This window comes from Hyaena hyaena, unplaced genomic scaffold (genome assembly GCF_003009895.1).
Source record: "Hyaena hyaena isolate Hyena2069 unplaced genomic scaffold, ASM300989v1 scaffold_1, whole genome shotgun sequence".
Lineage (NCBI taxonomy): Eukaryota > Metazoa > Chordata > Mammalia > Carnivora > Hyaenidae > Hyaena > Hyaena hyaena.
Window position 1 is genome coordinate 10,385,958 of NW_024080633.1, and position 18,851 is coordinate 10,404,808.

The following is an 18,851-nucleotide window of genomic DNA, read 5'->3' on the forward strand; positions in this document are numbered from 1 at the left end:
AGCTGGTCCGGGTTTAGAACTGAGTGTGTCCCATTTCCGTGTGCACACGCGTCACCCAGCACCTTGTTAAAATGCAGATTCTGATTCGGGGGCTCGGGGCTGGGGCCCTGGCGTATCCGGCCCACCACCATCTCTTCCCGTGGAGAGGCCCCGGGCTGCTGTTTGCCATGTGACTGGCCACAGGACCCTTGTTTATCCGACACCCATTCATCCATCTGCCTGCCCCCCCTCGCCACCCCCCTCGCCCGTGCCTCCGTCTGCCCTCGGTCCCCGGCCCTCCCTCTGCTCCAGCCACGGGCGGCTCCCTGGTGCTGGCGAGGCTCTGTACCCCGCTGTCCGCGGCTCCCCCCGAGCCCGCACCGGGACGCCCCTCGTCGCCGCAGACCCGTGCCACAGTCGGTCGTCCGACTTTCCTCCCGCCTGGACACCGGCTCCAGGACGGACTCTGCCTGCCTTGCTCCGCAGCGTGTCCCCAAGCCCCACGCAGCACGGGGCACACAGGCGGCGCTCAAACCGTGGCCGCTGAGCGGATGAGCACATCTGACGCAACGCGGGGCCCATCTGGGAGCCCTGTCTTAGAGCCCGGCGTCTGGCGGCCGCTGCTCTGCTACCACGGAGCACCCGCCAGGGTCCCAGCGGGCCCAGGGTGGTGCCCGACCAGAGCGGGCGGGGACGCCCTGGGACTCCGCGGCGGGCCCAGCTACCAGGGGGCCCTCTCGCCCTCACCTTGAGGAAGGGGATGACGAACGGGCGCAGCGGGAAGTTGGTGGCCTCCTGGAGCTTGGAATGGAAGTCCTCGATGGTCAGCGTGGAGTTCTGAGGGAGGGGACACGTCACATCAGGCTGCGCCCCGCGGCCCGCCCCGGGGGGGGGCACGCCCCTCTGCCGCCCGCCCGCTCACCACGAGCCCCAGCACGAGCGTGCGCACGCGCGCGCCGATCTCCGGGGAGATGTCGCTGCCGAACTGCTGCAGGGTGGTGAGGAAGCGCTTGAGCTTGCTGAGCTGCCGCGCCCCGCAGGCCGGGGGCAGCTGCTGCGTGGACAGCGAGGCGGTGCACGAGGTGGCCGGGCCATTGCTGAAGCCGCTGGGTGTGGACGGCGCTCCGTTGACGGCCGTCGGCGAGTGGCTGCCGTTCATCACTGCGGGAAGGAGAGGCGGGCTGACGACGGCGGCGCCGGGCGGCAGAGGCCGTTACGCACGTGCACGCCGGGCCCCGGCTCAGCCCCAGCCCTCTGGCCTTGCTCTGCGGTGGGGACACCACACGGGGACCCCCGTGCCGCCAGGTGGGCGCCCGCTTGCCGCCAGGCCGCACACGTGTCCACGTGAACAGGCCCCAGGGATCTGCTGGTCCACTTCCCCTTTCCGGGGTAGGTGGTCCTCCCTCCCGGAAGGCCGGGGACCCTTGCCTCCACCACGACGACCCCGAGAGGTGCCCCACTGCCTCTGTGAGGGCCCCCATGCCTGGGCGGACAGGGCTGGGGTGGGCCCCTGTGACACGTGGGCGTGGATCCGGCCGGGGAGGCTCTTAGCTGGCCTCACGCGTGGGGCCGTGGGGGGGGGGGCAGGGTCAGCGGAACAGCACCGTCGGCCACCAGGGCCCCGACACTGGGGTCAGTGTCCCGGGGCTGGCAGACACCTGGGACCCCTCTGCAATGTCCTGGGGTCCTGCAATGTCCCCTCTGCAATGTCCTGGGCCAAGACCTCACTCCTCAGTTTCGAGTGACAGAGGGAAAGGCCCCGGAGCCCGAGCCTCGCTGACCAGGGTCTGCGGAGAGGTCAGAGACCGCGGGCCCTGGTGACAGTGGAAGGCGCTCCGGACGTGGGACGCGGTGCTGGCACTTCTGGGAGCCCCGAGGCTGGTCTGATCACCCCGGAGGCCACGCACGCCTTTCCCTTCAGCCCGCCGTCCACACACCTGCTCCAGGAGCCTCTGTAAGTTCACACACGGGGCCCCTGCACGCTCACCGGGCTGCCGCCTTCTGCACACGCATGCACGCCCTCCCTGACGGTCTGAACCCTGCTTCCTCACACGTGCCTTCCACCCCCCACCGCCACTCCCTGCCTCAGCACCCTCGCACACACACGCCATACACACATGAACACATGCGTGCACACGCAGCACACACATGTACTCTCAAACATGCATATGCACGCACAGATATATACACACATTTGCACACATGCAATACACAACACAGACGCGCGCATGCACATTTGCACACACAATTTCACGCGCGCACAGGCACATACATGTTTGCGCGCACACACACTTGTGCACATGCACGCTCGCACACAAGAAGTGCATGCATCTTTGCACACACATTTGTGCACCCACACGCGCGCGCGCACATTTGCACACATATACAGATGCGCACACACATTTGCACACAGAAGCACGCCCACATTCGCACACACGCACGCTTGTACACAGATGCACACATTTGCACAAGACACAATGTGCACGCACACTTGTACACACACACACGCACGCAGATTCGCACACAGGTGCACGTGCACACACACCTCTCTGGCTCTGGTCCACAAGGCCCGTGCCCGTCCCCCAGCCCCCCGCCCCCCGTCCAGCCGGGCCTCTGCACACAGGGCATGCTCTCATGCCCGACTGGGGAGCCCGGGGAGGTGAGCAGCTCAGGGCTGCTGCTGCCTCAGCCAGGGTTTCCTCCGAGGCTCCGGCCACCTCCACCCGCCACTTCCACGGTAGCTGAGACCCGGCAGCCTCGGAGTGCGGGGGCGGGGGATGGGGCTCTGCTCTGAGAAGCAGCCCCCCAGGAACAGCCCGGAGAGAGCGCCTACACTGACGGAGGGGGTGTGAGCTCGCCCCTCAGACTCCGCCTGCCCTGCCCATCCTGACCAGGTGCTGGGAAGCCAGCTCTGCAGACCCCTGGCTCCCCCAGCCTAGAGGGGAAGGCGTGCAGGACCCCCTCCCTGGGCCCCGGGCCTCTGCAGCCCGGGCCGTCCTGGGTCCCGGCCGCCCCCCTCCACGTGCCCTGCAGGCCTCCGGCCCCGGGGCTGCGCTGTCCCCTGTGGGCTCCAGGACCGGCCCGTCCCCTCCCTCCCCCAGAGCCCTTCAGCGAATGCCCTCTCTTAACCCCGAGTCCGCGGGCGGGCTTTGCTCTCCCCAGGCACTTTCCACAACTCCAGCTTCGACGCCTGGCTCCTCCCCGCAGACTGCCGGCCAGTGACACCTGCAGACGCCCGTCCCCGGCTCGCGGGGCCGCACTGCCGACCACGAGCCAGGCACCAATCCACGGGCGGCAAGGCTCCCTAGCATCACGCACGTTCCGCACGGCCCCCGAGGCTGCCTTCCCCCTGCGGGCCGACCCCACACGCAGTAGGCCCCCAGCAGCAGACGACGGCTCTGCCCTGGTGGGCGTGGGCGAAGGCCCCCTGCCTGTGGCCTCACGTCTGCCTGGCCTAGCCCAGGAGGGCGAGACCTGGGCCTGGCCTCAGTTTCTTCATTTGCAGATGGACCCTTGGCCTGAACCAGAGGTGGGGCTTTGGGGCCCGAGGGCTGGTGCCCGGCACCCTGCTGCTCTGCCCCCCCCACCTCCGCCCCCACCCCCCGCCCCCGCCGGGGCTACAGAACATCGTTAACCTTCTACACCCAGAAGGGGCTGAAATGCTTGACCCTGATTGCTTTTGTGTGTTGGGCGATCACTCATCAATAGCAGAGGTTTGGAAAGCGCTGACCGAAGGCCCAAGGACCCCTGTGCGGCCTCCGGGCTGCAGGAACGCGGCCCCAAGTCCTCAGCTCCGCTCTCCCCGCCCCGGGGGACACCAGGCGGTGGAAGCCCGTCTGCCCCCTGCTCTGGACGATCTTGGAGGCACCTCCAGGGCCCAGAAGCATTCCAGGTGCCCCTCGCTCTGCGATGGAGAGTGAGCACCAGGCACAGCACGCGGGCATCGCCGTCCCCACCCTCTCCGAGGTGTCGTCCGGAGGGCCCTCAGAGCGCCTGGAGGCCCGGCCGGGGTGCTAAGTTTCTCTCCCACTGGCGAGCCCAGCCGGCCCCATGGGGGACCCTGACACACACACGCCCTGTTCAAGACAGATGACGGCCACTGGCCATCGCCCCGGCCAGGCCAGGAGGTGGCCTGCTGCCACGGGAGACCTCACCACAGCAGGGGCTCATTCCTCCCAGCAAAGCTGGCCCATCACCCGGGGTCTGGATCTTCTAGAGGCTTCTAAGAGGTGTGGCCGTCTACACCTCCTGGGCCCCCACCCTGTGGCCGCCGTCCCAGTGTGGGCCTGAGCTCCCTGCAGTTTTCTTACCAGCTTGCCCTCGGCGCCTGGGTCCTCCGGCGGCCCGCTTGCCCTCGCTCGCCCGTGTTCCCTCCCGCGGGCTGCCCGCGTAGTCTCAGCAACCCGCTAAAGAGACGCCGAAAATAACCCCCGGCCACAAGTGCTTTCATTCCCACAACAGGTGTGTTACTAAGTTAGACCGCACACGTGTCCCCAGCTGAGGTTTGGGGGCACACGCGAGCACCCCTGTGGCTCCCGCGGCCCCGTGGCCTGGCCGGGGGTCGTGCTGGGATGCGGAACCCGACAAACAGCCCCTCCTGCCAGCCCCTCTCCCCGCGGGTGTGGATGACGCGTCCTGACAGCTCTGCGGCTCGGGGACACGCCGGGCACCAGAGCTGGGCCAGCAGCGTCGCAGGCCATGGATGACACCCCAGAACGTTCTGCCAGCTCCTGCTCAGATCCTGGGGGCTGCCGGGGTCACTGCTGCAGAGTTCGGCCTGTCCTGACCGCGGTCGCTCGCAGACAAACTCTGAGCACGGCCCTCGAGCCCTTACGCGTGCCAGCTGCGGCCAGAGGCTTTGACGGAGCGTCGGCTGGTGACCGAGCGCCCAGCATGTTCCGGGCCCTGAGTGAGCCCAGCAGCATCTCACAGCTCCGTCTCCGTGCAATTGCCCTTGGCGCTAGGTGCTGGGATGACCACCATTTTACAGGCGGGGAAACTGAGGCTCAAGTGGTAGTACCTGCTCGAGTCACCCTACCAGGAGAGGTGGGAGCTGGGCCTGCCCTTGAGGCGGCCGAGCTACTGATGTGCTGTCGAGATCTGACCTTCTCACGACCCTGGGGTCTGTCTTATCCACCATTTTGTGGTGGGGAAAAGGGAGCTCAGAGAGGCCGCCACCTGCGCGAGGCTGCACAGCTTGTGAGTGCAGGGCTGGGTGTGACCTCGGGACTGCCCCCTGCTCTCCTGCGCCTGCCCGGCCCCCTCTACTCTGAGCGGGAGGCAGGACTAACGGACAGCCTGGACACATCGGGGTGTGCAGGCGGCGGGGGAAGCGCTGTGGCCTTCCCGGGGGCAGAGGGTGCCGGGGTGAGGGCCTCCCAGGAGGCCGCGGTTTTTGTTATTTTACTTACAAAGACAGACCATAGACCATTTTAAGCAGCCATGAAAACGGCCATGGGGCAGGGACATCGTGGGCCCGTCCTCTCGATCTGTAAGCAAAATAAGAAAAACACGCTGTCAGGAAAGCGCGGGTAGGTGGGCAGGGCCGCCCTGGGGGGCGCCTGTAGCCGGCCCCTCCCCCTCTGCCTCTTGACAGCAGTTTTGGGGGTCGGGACTCAGTCACCACCTCGGGCCAGTCCATTCCCTTCTTTGGGCCTCAGTTTCCTCCACTGTAAAATAACGGGCTTGTTTGGGCGGGGGGTCTCCTAGGGTCACTTCCAGAAGGATCTTCTAGAAGTCTACAAGAATTCTGGTGTCTCCACCGACATGGTGTCTCTACCCCCGCTTGGCACTATCCTCAAGGGACCTGAGCCCAAGCTCATAGAGCTTGAAGTCTCCATTGACAGACAAGCCAATGATGGGTCCAAAGCAAAGCCCAGGATTGAGCCACCAGGAAGGGAGGAAGCACCAGACAGGAAGAGGTTCAATTGTCTGAGCTGGAGTTAGTAGGCAGAAGCTGCAAGAAGATAGACTGTGTCCAGACAGTGAGCCCCCCGTCACAGGGGGTAATCAAGGATAGGATGGGCCTTTGAGGGTCTTCCCAGCTGCTGAGTAGCTCCTCAAATTCCTTCCCAGAGTCACCTCAGCCATCCCCACCACCTCCAGAGTCCAAACCCCCAGTGAATCTGTGCCCAGGGCGGTCATCAGGAAAAGCCACAGTTCAAGCCACGGTTCACGGCCAGTCTCCAGCTGGCTTAGCTCACAGGCCGGTCCTGGGGAAGCTGGGGGATCTCGGGGCAGGAATCCAGCGCCCACCAGCCAGGTGCACGGCGTAGGGAACAAGTCTGAGGCCCCTCTGAGGAGGCCAGAGACCCAGGAGCCCGACGACATTGACGTGTCAGCTTAGAAAAGAACCAGGGGTCTCCTGTAACCTCCATGCTCCAGATGAAGCCGGAGCCTCCACTCCAGAAATGTGAGGCCGCGGTGCTGTGGGTGTGTGTGTGTGGGGGGGGGGGCTCAGAAAGGCCAGTGGGGGGGCCCTGAGCCATACACAGGCCCCATCCTGTCCCTGACCCGGAACACCTTGCTCCCAGACTGTGCTTTCTAGAACATGGGTCCTGGACCAAGAAGGAAAGGAGACGTGTCCTTGACACTTGGGTGACCCGCTCAGAGCCTTGGGTCAGACCGGCCAACAGCCTGCTCACCGCTCTGGCCTGGAGCCCGACGCTGGAGGGTGGGGGGTCATTCGGGTGGATGCCCGGGGTCTAGTTTTTTCGGAGCTGCTAGTGGGGCTGGACTTCCCCTCGAGGCAAAAGGGGTCAGGTAGATAGCTGTCTGGTGGATGGATGTGACCCGGCCGGACAGAGGCTGTGTGAGAGGAAGGCTGGCTGGGCCCCGGCCCTGCCTGCCACGGCCACGCAGGCAGACCCCAGGCCTGGGCGCCGAGGGCCACCAGTGTGCAGTGGCCCCCGCCAGGCAGGGGGCAGGGCCAGGCGTCACGTCAGTCCCCACTGCTCACGGGGACCTGGCTCAGCCTTGGCTCCGTAGGAAGATAAGCGGGAACCTCCCAGGGCAAGTGAAGGTGCAGGGAAGGGCTCCTGTGTGCGCTGGGCCGTCCCCGCCCCGAGGCGGCACACCTGGGGCCCGTGGCATCGAGCCACTTGCCGGACCACAGCTTGGAGAGGTCAGGAGACTGGCTCAGAGCCCGACCCTGGACTTGCGTTTCCTGGCTCCACGGCCAGCACCTTTCTCCAGACGTAGGCTGGGTCACCCCCAAGCCCTAAGAACCCCACTGCCCGGCCTCCAATGGCAGCACCAGTACTGCTCACAGGCGGGGAAAAAAGGCACCGGGCCAGACCGTGCGGTCCGGCCTGGGCTCGGGGGTGGGCGGGAGGGTGTCCGAGGGTCTTACATCGTGCTGGACGCTGCAGTCTCCCTCTTAGAGATGGGCTTCACTCGGGTTTCAAAGTCTGGGGAAGGGCCCCCAGGTCTGGGGCTTTCCGGCCTCCGAACGTGGGGAGGAGGCGGCATGTGGATTCCCTCCGCTGCTGGCATACTGCCAAGCCTGGGCCCCAGGGCCCCGAAGTCACGGTGTCCCCCGTTTCTCTGACGAGGGAACAGGCCTCCAGTGAGTGTGTGGATGGCGGAGGCCACACAGAGACGCTGCGTGTCCCAAGAGGCTCAGCTCGGGGCCAGGGACACGCTGCCCAAAGGTCCAGTCTGCCCACCACACCCCTGCAGCTGAGGCCGGGGCTGAGCCTGGGGCCTGGCCACCCTCACCCCCACCGCAGCCAGGCGTGGAGCCCAGCGCCACCTCTCGTGAGCCCTCAGGGAAGGTGCTGTGTGGCTGCAGGGACCCCCGGTCCCTCTCTGAGCTCCAAGTAGAACAGCAAAGTTTGAGAAAACACGCACGATGTGCAGGCCACTCGGTAAAAGCCTGCACTGACTCACTTGATGTCACAGCAGCTCCGTGAGTCGGGGACTGTGGCCACCTGCCCGAGGCCACACAGCCACCAAGTGGACGAGCGAGGATCTGAACCTCCACACTCAGTCTCTGAGCCACGGTGAGCTCCTCCCTCTCCAGGACCCGGCGCTGGGCGTTTACGGGTCCGGAGAGGGCCCCCAGCACAGGCCTCGATTCACCGTAGCCCCAAACAGCGCGGCGCACCCAGTGCCCCCCAGGGTTACTCACTTGTGTGGGGCGTGAACGAGGGGAGCCGAGTGGCCCCCTGGGACGCGGCGGGCGGCGGGGGCGGCATGCTGGGGGGCGTGGAGCGGGGCTGCGTCTTCACCTCGGCCGGAGAGTCGGGCATCGCTGCTGCCTTGTCCTTCCTGTCCACTGCAGGGGGCCACGGGGCCACGGGGGAGGGGAGAAGAGAGAGAGGTGGTGAAGCAGAGAGGGGAGGGGAGGGAGCCGCACTGGGTTTGGGCCTCCGCCACGGGGCCCAGGTGGAGGACCCCCAGCCGATGGCCAGGTGGCTCAATCCCAGGGCCCAGATAAGCCCCAGCTGTGTTCCCAGGTGGCTGACGGCCCGCCCACCTGGGATCAGAGGTCAGGCCTGGGTCATCCCCTTTCAGGTGGGCCGGGGGGTGGGGGGAGGATGTAGCTGGGAGAATTCAGCCCAAATGGGGCTGGGGACCCAAGCTGGGGAGCTTGGGTTTGCTGCCCTGGGGACCAGGGGGTGGCATGTTCCCCCACCCCCCGCCCTGAGGCAGCGGTTCGCATCCCCTGGAGGCGCAGTCAGAGATGTCAGCCTCCCGCCCCCGCCTCTGATGCGACAGCAGGTCTGGGGAGCCTGCATTTCTAACAAGGTCCCAGGCGCAGCAGCTGCAGGTGTTGGGGCCCCACTGGAGCCCCGTCAGCTCTCAGATGTGAAAACTGTCATCTGGGTGTGGGGGGTCTTCCCCGGAAGGTCTGGGAGGCTGACCCCAGGCGGTGGAAAACCCCTGCGTAACCACCTGCGGGCCTGGGTAATTCCTGGGCCCCGCAGGCCAAGGACGCGGTCAATGTCAGGCTGTACGAGGCCTGGCCACTCAGCGTGGGCTCCGCAGGGCAGCGGGCTGCGTGCCCCTGGACACTGTCCAGGTTGCCATGTGCTGGGTGAAGCTCTGCGAAGGGTCAGGTGTGGACACGGGGGACGGGGACGGGGCTCCTCCTCAGCAGGGCCTTGAGGAAAGCGCCTGGGTGAGTGTGACCGGCCACACAAAGCCTGAGCCAGCCAGCGGGACATCTGCTCCGCTCTGCAACCACCCCCCCCGCCTCAGGTCAGGCAGGGCGGCTCGGACACCTCGGAGCGGTGGCTGGGGCTTGGGGCGGCCATGCGGGCCGGCCGCCTCTACCTGCTGCAGCCCAGGCTGCCCCAGCTCACCCTGCTGACACTGAGGGGGCTCACCCAGGGGCGGGGCCGCGGCCAGGGCTCCGCACCCATTAGCTGTCCCCGTGTGACTACATCTCACGCCCCCTCTCCCAGGGTCCCCACGGGACCAGGACAGACAGACAGAGGCACCCGTGCGCCCGGGGCAACCAGCCTCTGGGGGTCGGTGACTAATAACGCTAACAAACGGCGTTTACCGTTATCCCGTGCCCCATATGGCGCGGCCCCCGTCTCCCCTTCACAGGGCACCCGTGGGGCCGTGCCAGCCCTCTGCGCTCTGCGCTCTGGCCCCGCTCGCGGCCAGTCAAGAGGACGGCTCCCCACCGGGCCCCATGGAGCAGGAGGCAGCCGGTCACTAGCAGCCACCGGGCCACGCCGCACCTGCTGCCCACTCAGCTGCAGCCGCTGGCCTGCCTCCCGCCGGGCGCCCTGCCCCCCGCGCCCGCCTGTCGGGAAGCTGACGGCCGCGCACACGTGCACTGCAGCTGTGGGGCCCATCAACGGCGGCCAGTCCCCGGTGACAACCAAAGAAGGCAAAGGCAGCGGCCACCGCGGGCCCCGGGCCGCCCTGCGGGGCGCAGACCCACGCCCTCCGCCCTTCGTCTGACAGGTCGCCCGGGGCGGGGTCTGGGGGGCGTTTCGGATGCCAGGCTGGGACACGGGGGACACGTGGCCTGTTCCCACTCTCCGAAGCCCTTCCCACGGGGGGCTCCGTCCCGGCCTCGCCTGCAGGAGGGGCAGAGGGAACCTGCCCGGGCAGCCCGCCCTGGGCATGGAGGCCCCACCGCCTTTGAGCACCTGGCTCAGGGACACGTGTGTCCCGTGGATGCACAGTGGCTCTGAGGAGGGGTCACAGAGGAGACACGCCAGCATTCACGGCTTGCTCTCCGCCCTGAAGCCCTGGGGGTTGGGGGTGCTGCCGTCGCCCTGATTCACAAGCACAGAGACGAGCGGCCTCTGAGGAGGGCGCACAGCACGCAGGGCCACATGGTCTGCGGGACTCGGAAGGGCCTCACTGTCCGCACACACCCTTCGGAAGAGGCCGCAGGGGCGGGGCGGGGCGGGGGTGGCAGGCGCACAGCCCGGGCCTCAGGAGTCGCCTGGACCGGCCGGCTGTGCGAGCCCCTCACGCTCCGGGCCTCTCTGTCCCTACAGGCGGGGTAGCGCCTGGTGAACTGCGGCAAAGGCTTTGGAGCAGCTTGGGTGCCAGGACCCCGCTGTCACGGCCGCCTTCAGCACAGGCCGCAGCCCAGAGAACAGGCCCTCGGGGAAGAGCAGTGGGGTGTGGTGCTGAGGAACAGCATTTGTGCTGAGGGAACAGAGAGTGCAAGGGCCAGAGGCAAGAGTGTTCAGGGAGCCTAGGTGAGAATCAGCAGGAAGGAGGGTCGGCCGGGCGGCGCCGGCGCACGCGGGCCGACGGTGTGGGCAGCAGGGAGCACGCGGGCTCCTCACGCGCCCCAGGCCACCGCCCCTGCCCCTCCTGGGCCCCATCCACCACGCCACCTCCTCGCCCCTCCTCCAGCGCCCAGGGCGCCCCCACTCTGAGCCCTGCACACCTGCCTGGAACGTTCTTTCCCTCCTGGTGGCTCAGCTTTGACCTCCCTTCCTCAGGAGAGGGGACCCCACGCTTCAGATCGGAGGAGGCAGGGCTGCACCCGCCGTGCTCACACCGTCAGTTATTGTTAGCGGTTATCATCTCTTCCCCGTCCCTGAGTCCCCAGCTTGTGTGGGGGCTTCAGCCCGACCGGCCCCCAGCCCGACTGGCCCCCAGCCTGACCAGCTGCCACACAGGGGTGGCCTCCTCCTGGCACTGGCTTCCTGCCCAGCCCCCTCCCAAGGCCCCACGCCGGGTCAAGGGATGCTCCTTGGTCGCCTGAAGACCCTCATCAGGGCTCCGACTCCCCGAGGCTACCCCGTGGCCGGGCTCAGGGTGCAGGGCTGTGGGGGGAAGGGCCCCACCAGCGATGCCGGGTGCTGGCATCCCGCTTCCTACCCAGGTTGCCAAGGGGGCCGGTGAGGGCTAGACAGCCTGCCTCCCGGATGCCGCCGAGACCTCCCTGGTTCTCAGCCCCCCCGCACCCCTGCCCAATGCGTCACCCCAGGCTCCACACGCTGGAGTCCTCACACCTTCCCCAGAACGCACGTCAGGGCCCCGGGTGTCACGTCGACTCCCCAGGGTCACCTGGTCGGCCCTGCCCCTGGCACGCCCCCTGGGCCATCCCGCCTTCTGCTCTTCTGATTCGGGGCTGATTAAGGCTCTCAGCCTTGGCGGGGGCTCCCCTCCAGGGGCCTCTGGTTCGGCAGATCCAGTCACATTGCTTTCTCATGGCGTGCGTGTACGTAATCTTTATTTTAGAGAGAACATGTGCAGGGGAGGAACAGAGAGCATCCCCAGCAGGCCCCACACGCAGCTCGGAGCCTGCGCGGGGCTCAATCCCACAACCCCAGGACCATGACCTGAGCCAAAACCAAGAGCTGGACCCTCAATGGCCTGAGCCCCCCCCCCCCCCCACAGGCTTACCGTGTGCTGCACGCGTGTTAGCCTGCCCGGCCCGCAGGTCGGGGGAAGCAAAGTGACCCCGAGGACGATTTTTATTAGGGATCCCATGTGATAACAGAAGTCCGTGATCTGTTTTTAGATAATGAGACCGACACTCAGAGAAAACAAGTGCCGGGCTCAGGGTCTCGGAGCCGGGGGGGCGATCGGCCGGTCGATCGGAAAGTTCTGAAGCCACAGCAGCCCGGGCCCTTTCCCAGCTGCCCCGGGAACGCCACGTGGGCCTCCCAGAACCCGAGGGACGGCTGTCGGGGGTTGGAGGCCACCGTCCCGAGTCCCAGCTCGGGCAGGTGAGTGTGAGGACCGACTTCCTGGCTGCGGGGAGCCCCTTCTGATCTCGGGGGGCCCGGGAAGAAGAAATGAGACCCGGCCAGCAGCGTCCCTGTGAGCCCCCCACCCCCCGTCCCGTCAGCAGCGAGGGCCGAGGAGTCACCGGTTCCCCCCCAGCCCCCCTGCCAGGCCCAGCCCCGTGGGCGCAGACACCTGTCTCAGCGGAGCAAGGGTCCGGCCACACGAGCGGAAGAAAGCACGGGACCCAGGGAAGGGATGCGGAGCCGTGTCACCAGATGCCGGGGTTCACCAGCACCCCTGCGGCCCCACACAGCGTCTCGGCCGGAGCCGTGGCCTCGTGCTGACCAGGCGGGGCAACCGTGGGAGTGGCAGCCCCTCAGCCCGTGGGCCCGGCGCAGAGGCAGGCGGGCGGGGCGGGGAGCCGGGGAGCCCAACGTGCGTGGAAAAGCACATTCCTTACAGGAAGGGCCCAGACCGCCGGCTCGTGTGACCTTCCCACAGCCCTCCGACGCTCTTCTGGTCTCCACTTACGGATGGGGAAACCGAGGCCCAGGGAGGCCCGGTGACCTGCTCAGCTCACACAGCTGCGTGGGGGGCTGGAAATGACCTGGGCAGCTCGTCCACCTGCCCACAGCCTGCAGTGCCCCCCTCTTCCCATTGGCTGTCCACTCCCCCCCCTGGGGGCTCTCCTTTGGCGGCTCCCACCCTGCACGCTGGGGGCTGGGGCCTGGCGTGGGCTGGGCGTGCACGAGTCGGCTCAAGCCTGGGCGTCCCAGCAAGCGGAGGAGCCGAAGGCGCGGCGAGCAGAGGCCTGAGAACATTCCCAGACCTCAGCCCGCACGCCGCAGGCCCAGGGGACACCCAGTGTCTTTCCCAGACAGTGTATCCAGTCCTCAGCTGATCTCTAATCCGTCCACAGAGGAAGCAGCTCTCCGAGGCCGGGTGGAGCCGGTGGGAAAGAACATGGAATGTGCCGGAACAAGCCACCCCATCCATCACTGTCCCTGTCCGGCTGTGGTTCCCAGCCCTCCCGGCCTGGCTGAGAACTGGCCACAGCCCAGAGCTCCCAGCCCTGGGCTTCTAGAACCTTCCTCTGTCTGCCTCAAGTCTATTGCTGCCAGAAGTAAGGAGCCCTTGCTTTGATGATTTAGGTCTGATTTCTGCTGGCACCTCATCTGATCCTTACAAAGGTCATGAGAAAGTAGGAAGGTAGGCAGATAACCTGCCTCAGGGCCTTTGCACAGGCAGGGATGGGTACTGATAGGTAGGTAACAAAGCCATGGTGATAAAGTCCTGAGGCCACACTGGGCCTGGACCTGAGCACATCACACGCATCACCTCAGCTCACCCCACAGTAAGTGTTCGAGGTGCACGGATGAGGCAACCTGGCACAGGGAGGCAGCGCTGGCTTCAAACCCAGCTTGGGACGTGCCCCCTATCGAGACCAGGCAGGGCCCTGCTTCAGGGCCTGCCGCCCCGGGATGCAGCCCCGCCTCAGACCCCTCTCCTGGGACTGGTGCTCAGGCCCGTGGGAGCCTGGGGGTTCCGGGCCCCTCTCCAGTTCCCGGGATGACAGAGGCCAGCCTTGGGGGTAACAGAGCGGGAGCCGTTCCCAGGGCTGCTGGGCGAGCGGGACTCTGGGGGCTCGGGGCAGGCCCCCTGCACCCCCCCCCGAGGGCGGCAGAACACGGGGGTGTGGCGAGGACTCTGGCACGCTGCCCCCCAGCCTCAGCGTCCACATCTGTACGCAGGGGGTACTGAGGGACCTTGGCGGCCCTGGTGGTGCGGAAGCCGAAAGGAAACCTGCGTTTGTAACAAATGCTCGTCTTCCTGTCCGTCACGTAAACCCCCTTCAAGGGCGTCGGGCCAAGGCCAGCCTCACAGTGTGCTCCACAGCCCAGCGAGGGCCCGTCCCCACTGTCCCCAAAAGGCGAGGGCTCCCGGGGCAGGACGGGGGCAGAGCCGGGAGCCAGACCTGCCCTTGAATTCCCGGCTTCTGCCCCGGCCTGGCAGAGGGCCGATGTTCTAAAACTCCAGCCAAGGCACACACACACGCCTGCCCTCCTGGGAAGCACACCTATTTCCCAAGACTGGTACAAAGCGGCTTCCCTGCCCTCAGCCCGAGTGCCCGCGGGGTCCTTTGTGCCTGGCCTGGCCTTCTCTGCCCTCATCTCCTGCACCTCCCTGGTCGTCTACTCAACTGGTCCCAGCTCAGGGCCTTTGCACTGCCTCTTCCCTCTGCCGAGGACTCCTTCCCCAGGTACCTTCACCGTATCAGGAGCGCACCTCCTCGCATCTTAGCCCAAAGGCCACCTTCTCTCAGTGAGACCCAGTACCTAGGACAGCGCCGGGCACTCCGCAGGCACACAGTAGGCACTCCGCAGGCACACAGTAGGCACTCCGTACGTCCTTGCATTACAACCAGGAGAGCCCAGGGAAGCACAGGTCACTGACAGCTGCCTCCCCCGCCCCACGGCCTCCCTTCCGGCAGATGTGAGTCCTGACCCTCGGCCGCGTGTGCCCCGCTGGAGGGTCTGGGAGCCCAGCTCTGCTCACCTGCCCCAGGAAGAGCCGGGGGTGTCTCGAGGGGGCGCAGGCTGGGCAGCTCAGAGGGAAGGGCAGTGACCTGTCCCCTGGCAGCCCTGCCCGGGAGTGGGAGAGATCGGCCCGTCAGAAGCCCCTCTGTCCATCCAGGCACCCTCCTCACACACCTGCCCTTGGGGGGACCCTCCTGTCACCCACTTTACCAACGAGGACACTGAGGCCGACTCGCACAGCGAGGCAGACGCCCCGTAAGGACCTCCAGTGGTTCCCTATGTCCTTCCCTGTCGGGCCCCCGTCCCCGTGTCCTCCACGCCCCCAGCGCCCTCACAGCTGCCCACTGGAAAGAGGAGATGGAGGCGGGGGGTGGGGGGGTCTTGCCCGAGGCCACAGCTCCGCAGGCTGCAGGGTTCTGCCGGTCCCTCGTCTGGGACGGAGCTCTGCACGGGGCCCAAAGCTGCCTTCTGATTGTAGACCCCCGTGACCCCCCGCAAGCCTGACTCCAAACCCACAGAGGAGGTGGGAGTGTGCTGGGGGGGGGTCAGTCACGGGCCACCAGGGGGCTCAGGGTGTGTTCAGACATGGACGCCACACAGCCCAGCGGGCGGGGAACACCCACCAGGCACACGGCCTCCCCAGCGGCGGGCGGCCCCGTGAGGCCCAGAGCAGCCCCTCCTCCGAGTGCTCAGCACCTCCAGGGTCTCTGCGTCCACGTGGAGCGTGGACATCCGCTCTGGCTCCCTCGGTCGGGGCCAGTTTTCTGGCTGTGGGGGAAAGGGACTTGGGGGTAAAGCTGTGAGAGGCTGGGCTGCAGAGCGGGGTGGGAAGGTCCCTGCACGGAAGGTCGAGGGGCCCCTAGAATTCTGGGCAGGGCCCGGGCCCGGGGAGGTGGCCAGCAGCTCGGCCAGAACTCGGCCCAGAGCGGCCGGGATGCACGGCTCCCTGGGGGTTGAGGGCTGCAGAGATTGGGGTAAGAGTTCTCTCGTGGAGGAGGGGGCACCGAGCCCCCAGACCCCTGCCGTCCTGCCCCTAAGTGCCCCTCCTCCTTCACTGCCACCCCCTTGCCGTGGGGACCTTTCTCCTGGCCCTGGGGGGTCCATCAGAAGCCTCTCTGACTGGTGCGGGGCGGGGGCTCCCAGCGCCCACGGGCGTGTGTAGGATAAACAGGAAAAATTAGGCAGGAATTCCTAGGAAGACACACATTTCACAAGGGTCCGAGCAGTGACAGACGGGGGCCACCGGGCTGAGGAAGAGGTGAAGGGGCTTCAGGGGGCTGCCTGCCTTTGGGGGCAAACCCAGGACACTGGGTGACCCTCCAGGTCCAGACGGGTGGGTTTGACCAGGAGGCTCCAAGGCCAAGGTCAGAAGGAAGGTTTGTCTTTGATCCCAGAAAAGCCACGTGGGGTTTTCGGGGGGGGGTGGCCCTGATGAGTCCCCAGCATCTCCCACACCTGCTGTGTTACAGCCTGTGCTGCCCGCGGACCAAGTAATGACATGAAAACATAGGATTAGTATTTCCCCTCCGCCAGTCGCCGTGGGCCTTCCGTGGCTGGAGCCACGTCCCTCCAGAGCCTCCCAGCCCCCTGCCCACCGCCATCCTGGCCTGCCCGCCCCAGGGACCCCGTGACCCTGGGCCAGTGGGGCCGGGGGCAGGAGCAGCAGGTCCCCACGGCAACACAGCCCAGCTGGGACCTCTGCAAACAGCCCTGAACTCAGGGAAATGGCACGTCTCTGAGCCTCAGTTTACCCACTGGCAAGTGAGGCCCGTAACTCCCGCTTCTGCGGTGGGGCTGGTCTTGGACAAGGGCCCACGGGGCTTCCCACACCGGGCTCTGGCTGGCTGCCCCACCCCCGCCTCGGTCCCTGGCTCGACTGTCAGTGGCCTTCCTACTCTGCGCCTCGGTTTTCACACCTGAGAAGGGGGGCGGGGGACCCCACCCTGAGGAGTCACGGAAGGGTGACCCGTGGACGGTGTCCAGCACGTGTCACAGAAGGCTGAGCCACGGCCGGTGTCTAGCGCTCATGGACGTGGCGTGTGCTCAGCAAGTGGCATCCTGGTAAAGATGTGCATGCGTGGGGGGCCCTGCTGAGGGGTCCCGGGGGGAAGGGCTTGCCCCCACGCGCCACACACCTGCACAATTTGATTTTAAACTCGCTCCCTTTTGCCGAGAGCCGTTCATGTTCCAGGCGCTGAAACCCTCTAACTCCTGAAAAAGCCACGAGGCGTCAGAGCCCTAAGGTACAGTGGGGAAACCGAGGCACAGAATGGCACTGTCATGGGCCCCAGGGTAACAGGCATCACACAGCAGATCCCATCGGTGTCCAGCTCTAAGGCTGACATCCCCAGCTGGTGGCGGACGGGCTCGCCCCTCCCTGTGAACGTGGGCAGAGGGGTCCACCGTGCAGACCGCTCGCGGCCACAGAGGGGACACTGGTGTCCAGGCTGCCGTAAGCGGGGGTCATGACATCCCATCGGCGGTGAGAGGGAGCCAGTCGGCCTGGGTGGGAAGGTCCCGTCTGCCACCGAGATACACAAACCTGGACCAGATGCAACCCCACCAGAACATCCCTGCAGCCCAGCCCAGGGGTCCCCTCCAGGCCGGGCGGCTCAGCGCTTCTGACCTGGGTACGTGGCCCGGGCTGAGAGACCACCTCCCAGCCACATGTCCGTCTCTTACCAGCATCTGGAAAAGCACGGCCTGTTTACTCTCTACAGACGAACCTGGGCTCGTCAAGAACCGGGAAGACCGGGCAAGACCGCCCAGCTCGCGTCTCCGGCGCAGACGGGGGCAGCAGACGGGACCCCGCCTGCCTCGCGCACTCTGGCTGCCCTGCCTCCGCCTTCCTGTCCAGCACCCCCTTCTCTCCAGTCAGGTTTGGCTCACGTGTCCCTCGGAGGAGAAGCCCTCCCTGACCCCCAAGCCAGAAGCGCACACCTGCGCTGCCTCCCCCCCCCTCCTGCAGCTGCGACCATGCCGGGTCGTCCTGGCGTCCACTGCCTGTCTCCCTGGGACCGTGAACCCCCAGACGGAGCCCAGACAGCGCCGTGCACGGGCCGGCCTGCAGCACACCCCAGGCCACTTTTTTCATATCAAGTGGTGTCGGCCCCACGGTGGGAAGGAGGACGCGTCCCCCTGTGGTGCCCGGGGGGCCAGGGCCCAGGGGCAGGGTGGGTAACATTTGTTACCGGGCACACTCCGCAAGGGTTCGAGCCGTAGACTTCTGTGCGTGGGATGCGAAGCTCGCGGACTAGCAGAAGCGGCGCCACGGAATACCATCTAACCACGTGGGACAGTGACCCGCGCATCCAAACCGGGAGAGAGAAGCACATGCAATTCTATCTGGTGAACAGACACACACACAGAGAAGTGACGAGAAAGTGGCGTGGGTGCCGGGGACACGGAGCTTCAGAGGCGGGGCCATGCCCCCAACAAGCGGGGGCGGGGCGAGACCTTCTCGGACCCGAGCCCACGGCGGTTCTGCATCCCCGTCTACAGCGTCCGGGCGCTGAGCACGGGGCTGACAGGCAGGGGAGGGCGGAGAGCTCAGAGCTGCTGGAATGAAAACCTCCCATGCTCTTCAGAGCGCCGCCAACACGGCCCAGATGCCGGCGAGCCCTGCGGCTGGCGCACGAAGGAAGCACATTCCTCACCCGGCTGCCGGGGCTGCTCGGCTGGGAGCAGCTCCCAAAGAGCCTCGGGGGAGGCGCCCTGCCATCTGGCCGCCTGCTGGGGGGAGGGGCAGAGGGAGGAAGCGGCCCCTCCCTGCCCCGCACTAGTCCTGGACCTCTGGGCCCTTCCCAGCCCCTCCCATGCACATCTGCCACCAGGGGGAAGCGGCCCATCTGCATACTGGCACACTTACCTGAGTGTGACTGGCCTGGGGCAATGAATGCACTGGCACGGCTGCCTGGTGGTGAGAATGTACAGAGAGATGTGTGAGTGAGTAGCAGGTGGATGGATGGATGGACGGACGGATGGATGGACGGACAAGTGATTGGGTGGGTGGGTGGATGGATGGATGGACAGACAAGTGATTGGGTGGGTGGATGGATGGATGGACAAGTGGATGGGTGGGTGAATACATAGATGAATGGATGGGTGGGTGGATGGATGGACAGACAAGTGATTGGGTGGGTGGATGGATGGATGGATGGACGGATGGATGGA

At 66.5% G+C, this 18,851-nt stretch overlaps 1 protein-coding gene across 3 annotated transcripts in view; it reads right to left on the reverse strand.

The window, feature by feature from the left end:
• CBFA2T3 (CBFA2/RUNX1 partner transcriptional co-repressor 3) overlaps window positions 1–18,851 on the reverse strand; it is a 79,553-nt gene that overhangs the window by 11,667 nt on the left and 49,035 nt on the right. For 2 of the 3 annotated variants that reach the window (XM_039227712.1, XM_039227726.1), the window contains 4 exons: window positions 8,111–8,257; window positions 5,391–5,468; window positions 902–1,140; window positions 727–816 (listed from right to left, as the gene is read on the reverse strand). In XM_039227712.1, the coding sequence (XP_039083643.1) occupies window positions 727–816; window positions 902–1,140; window positions 5,391–5,468; window positions 8,111–8,231 (528 nt within the window). In that variant the 5' untranslated portion in view covers window positions 8,232–8,257. The remainder of the gene's footprint in view (window positions 1–726; window positions 817–901; window positions 1,141–5,390; window positions 5,469–8,110; window positions 8,258–18,851) is intronic. The other variant, XM_039227718.1, reaches the window with a different exon arrangement.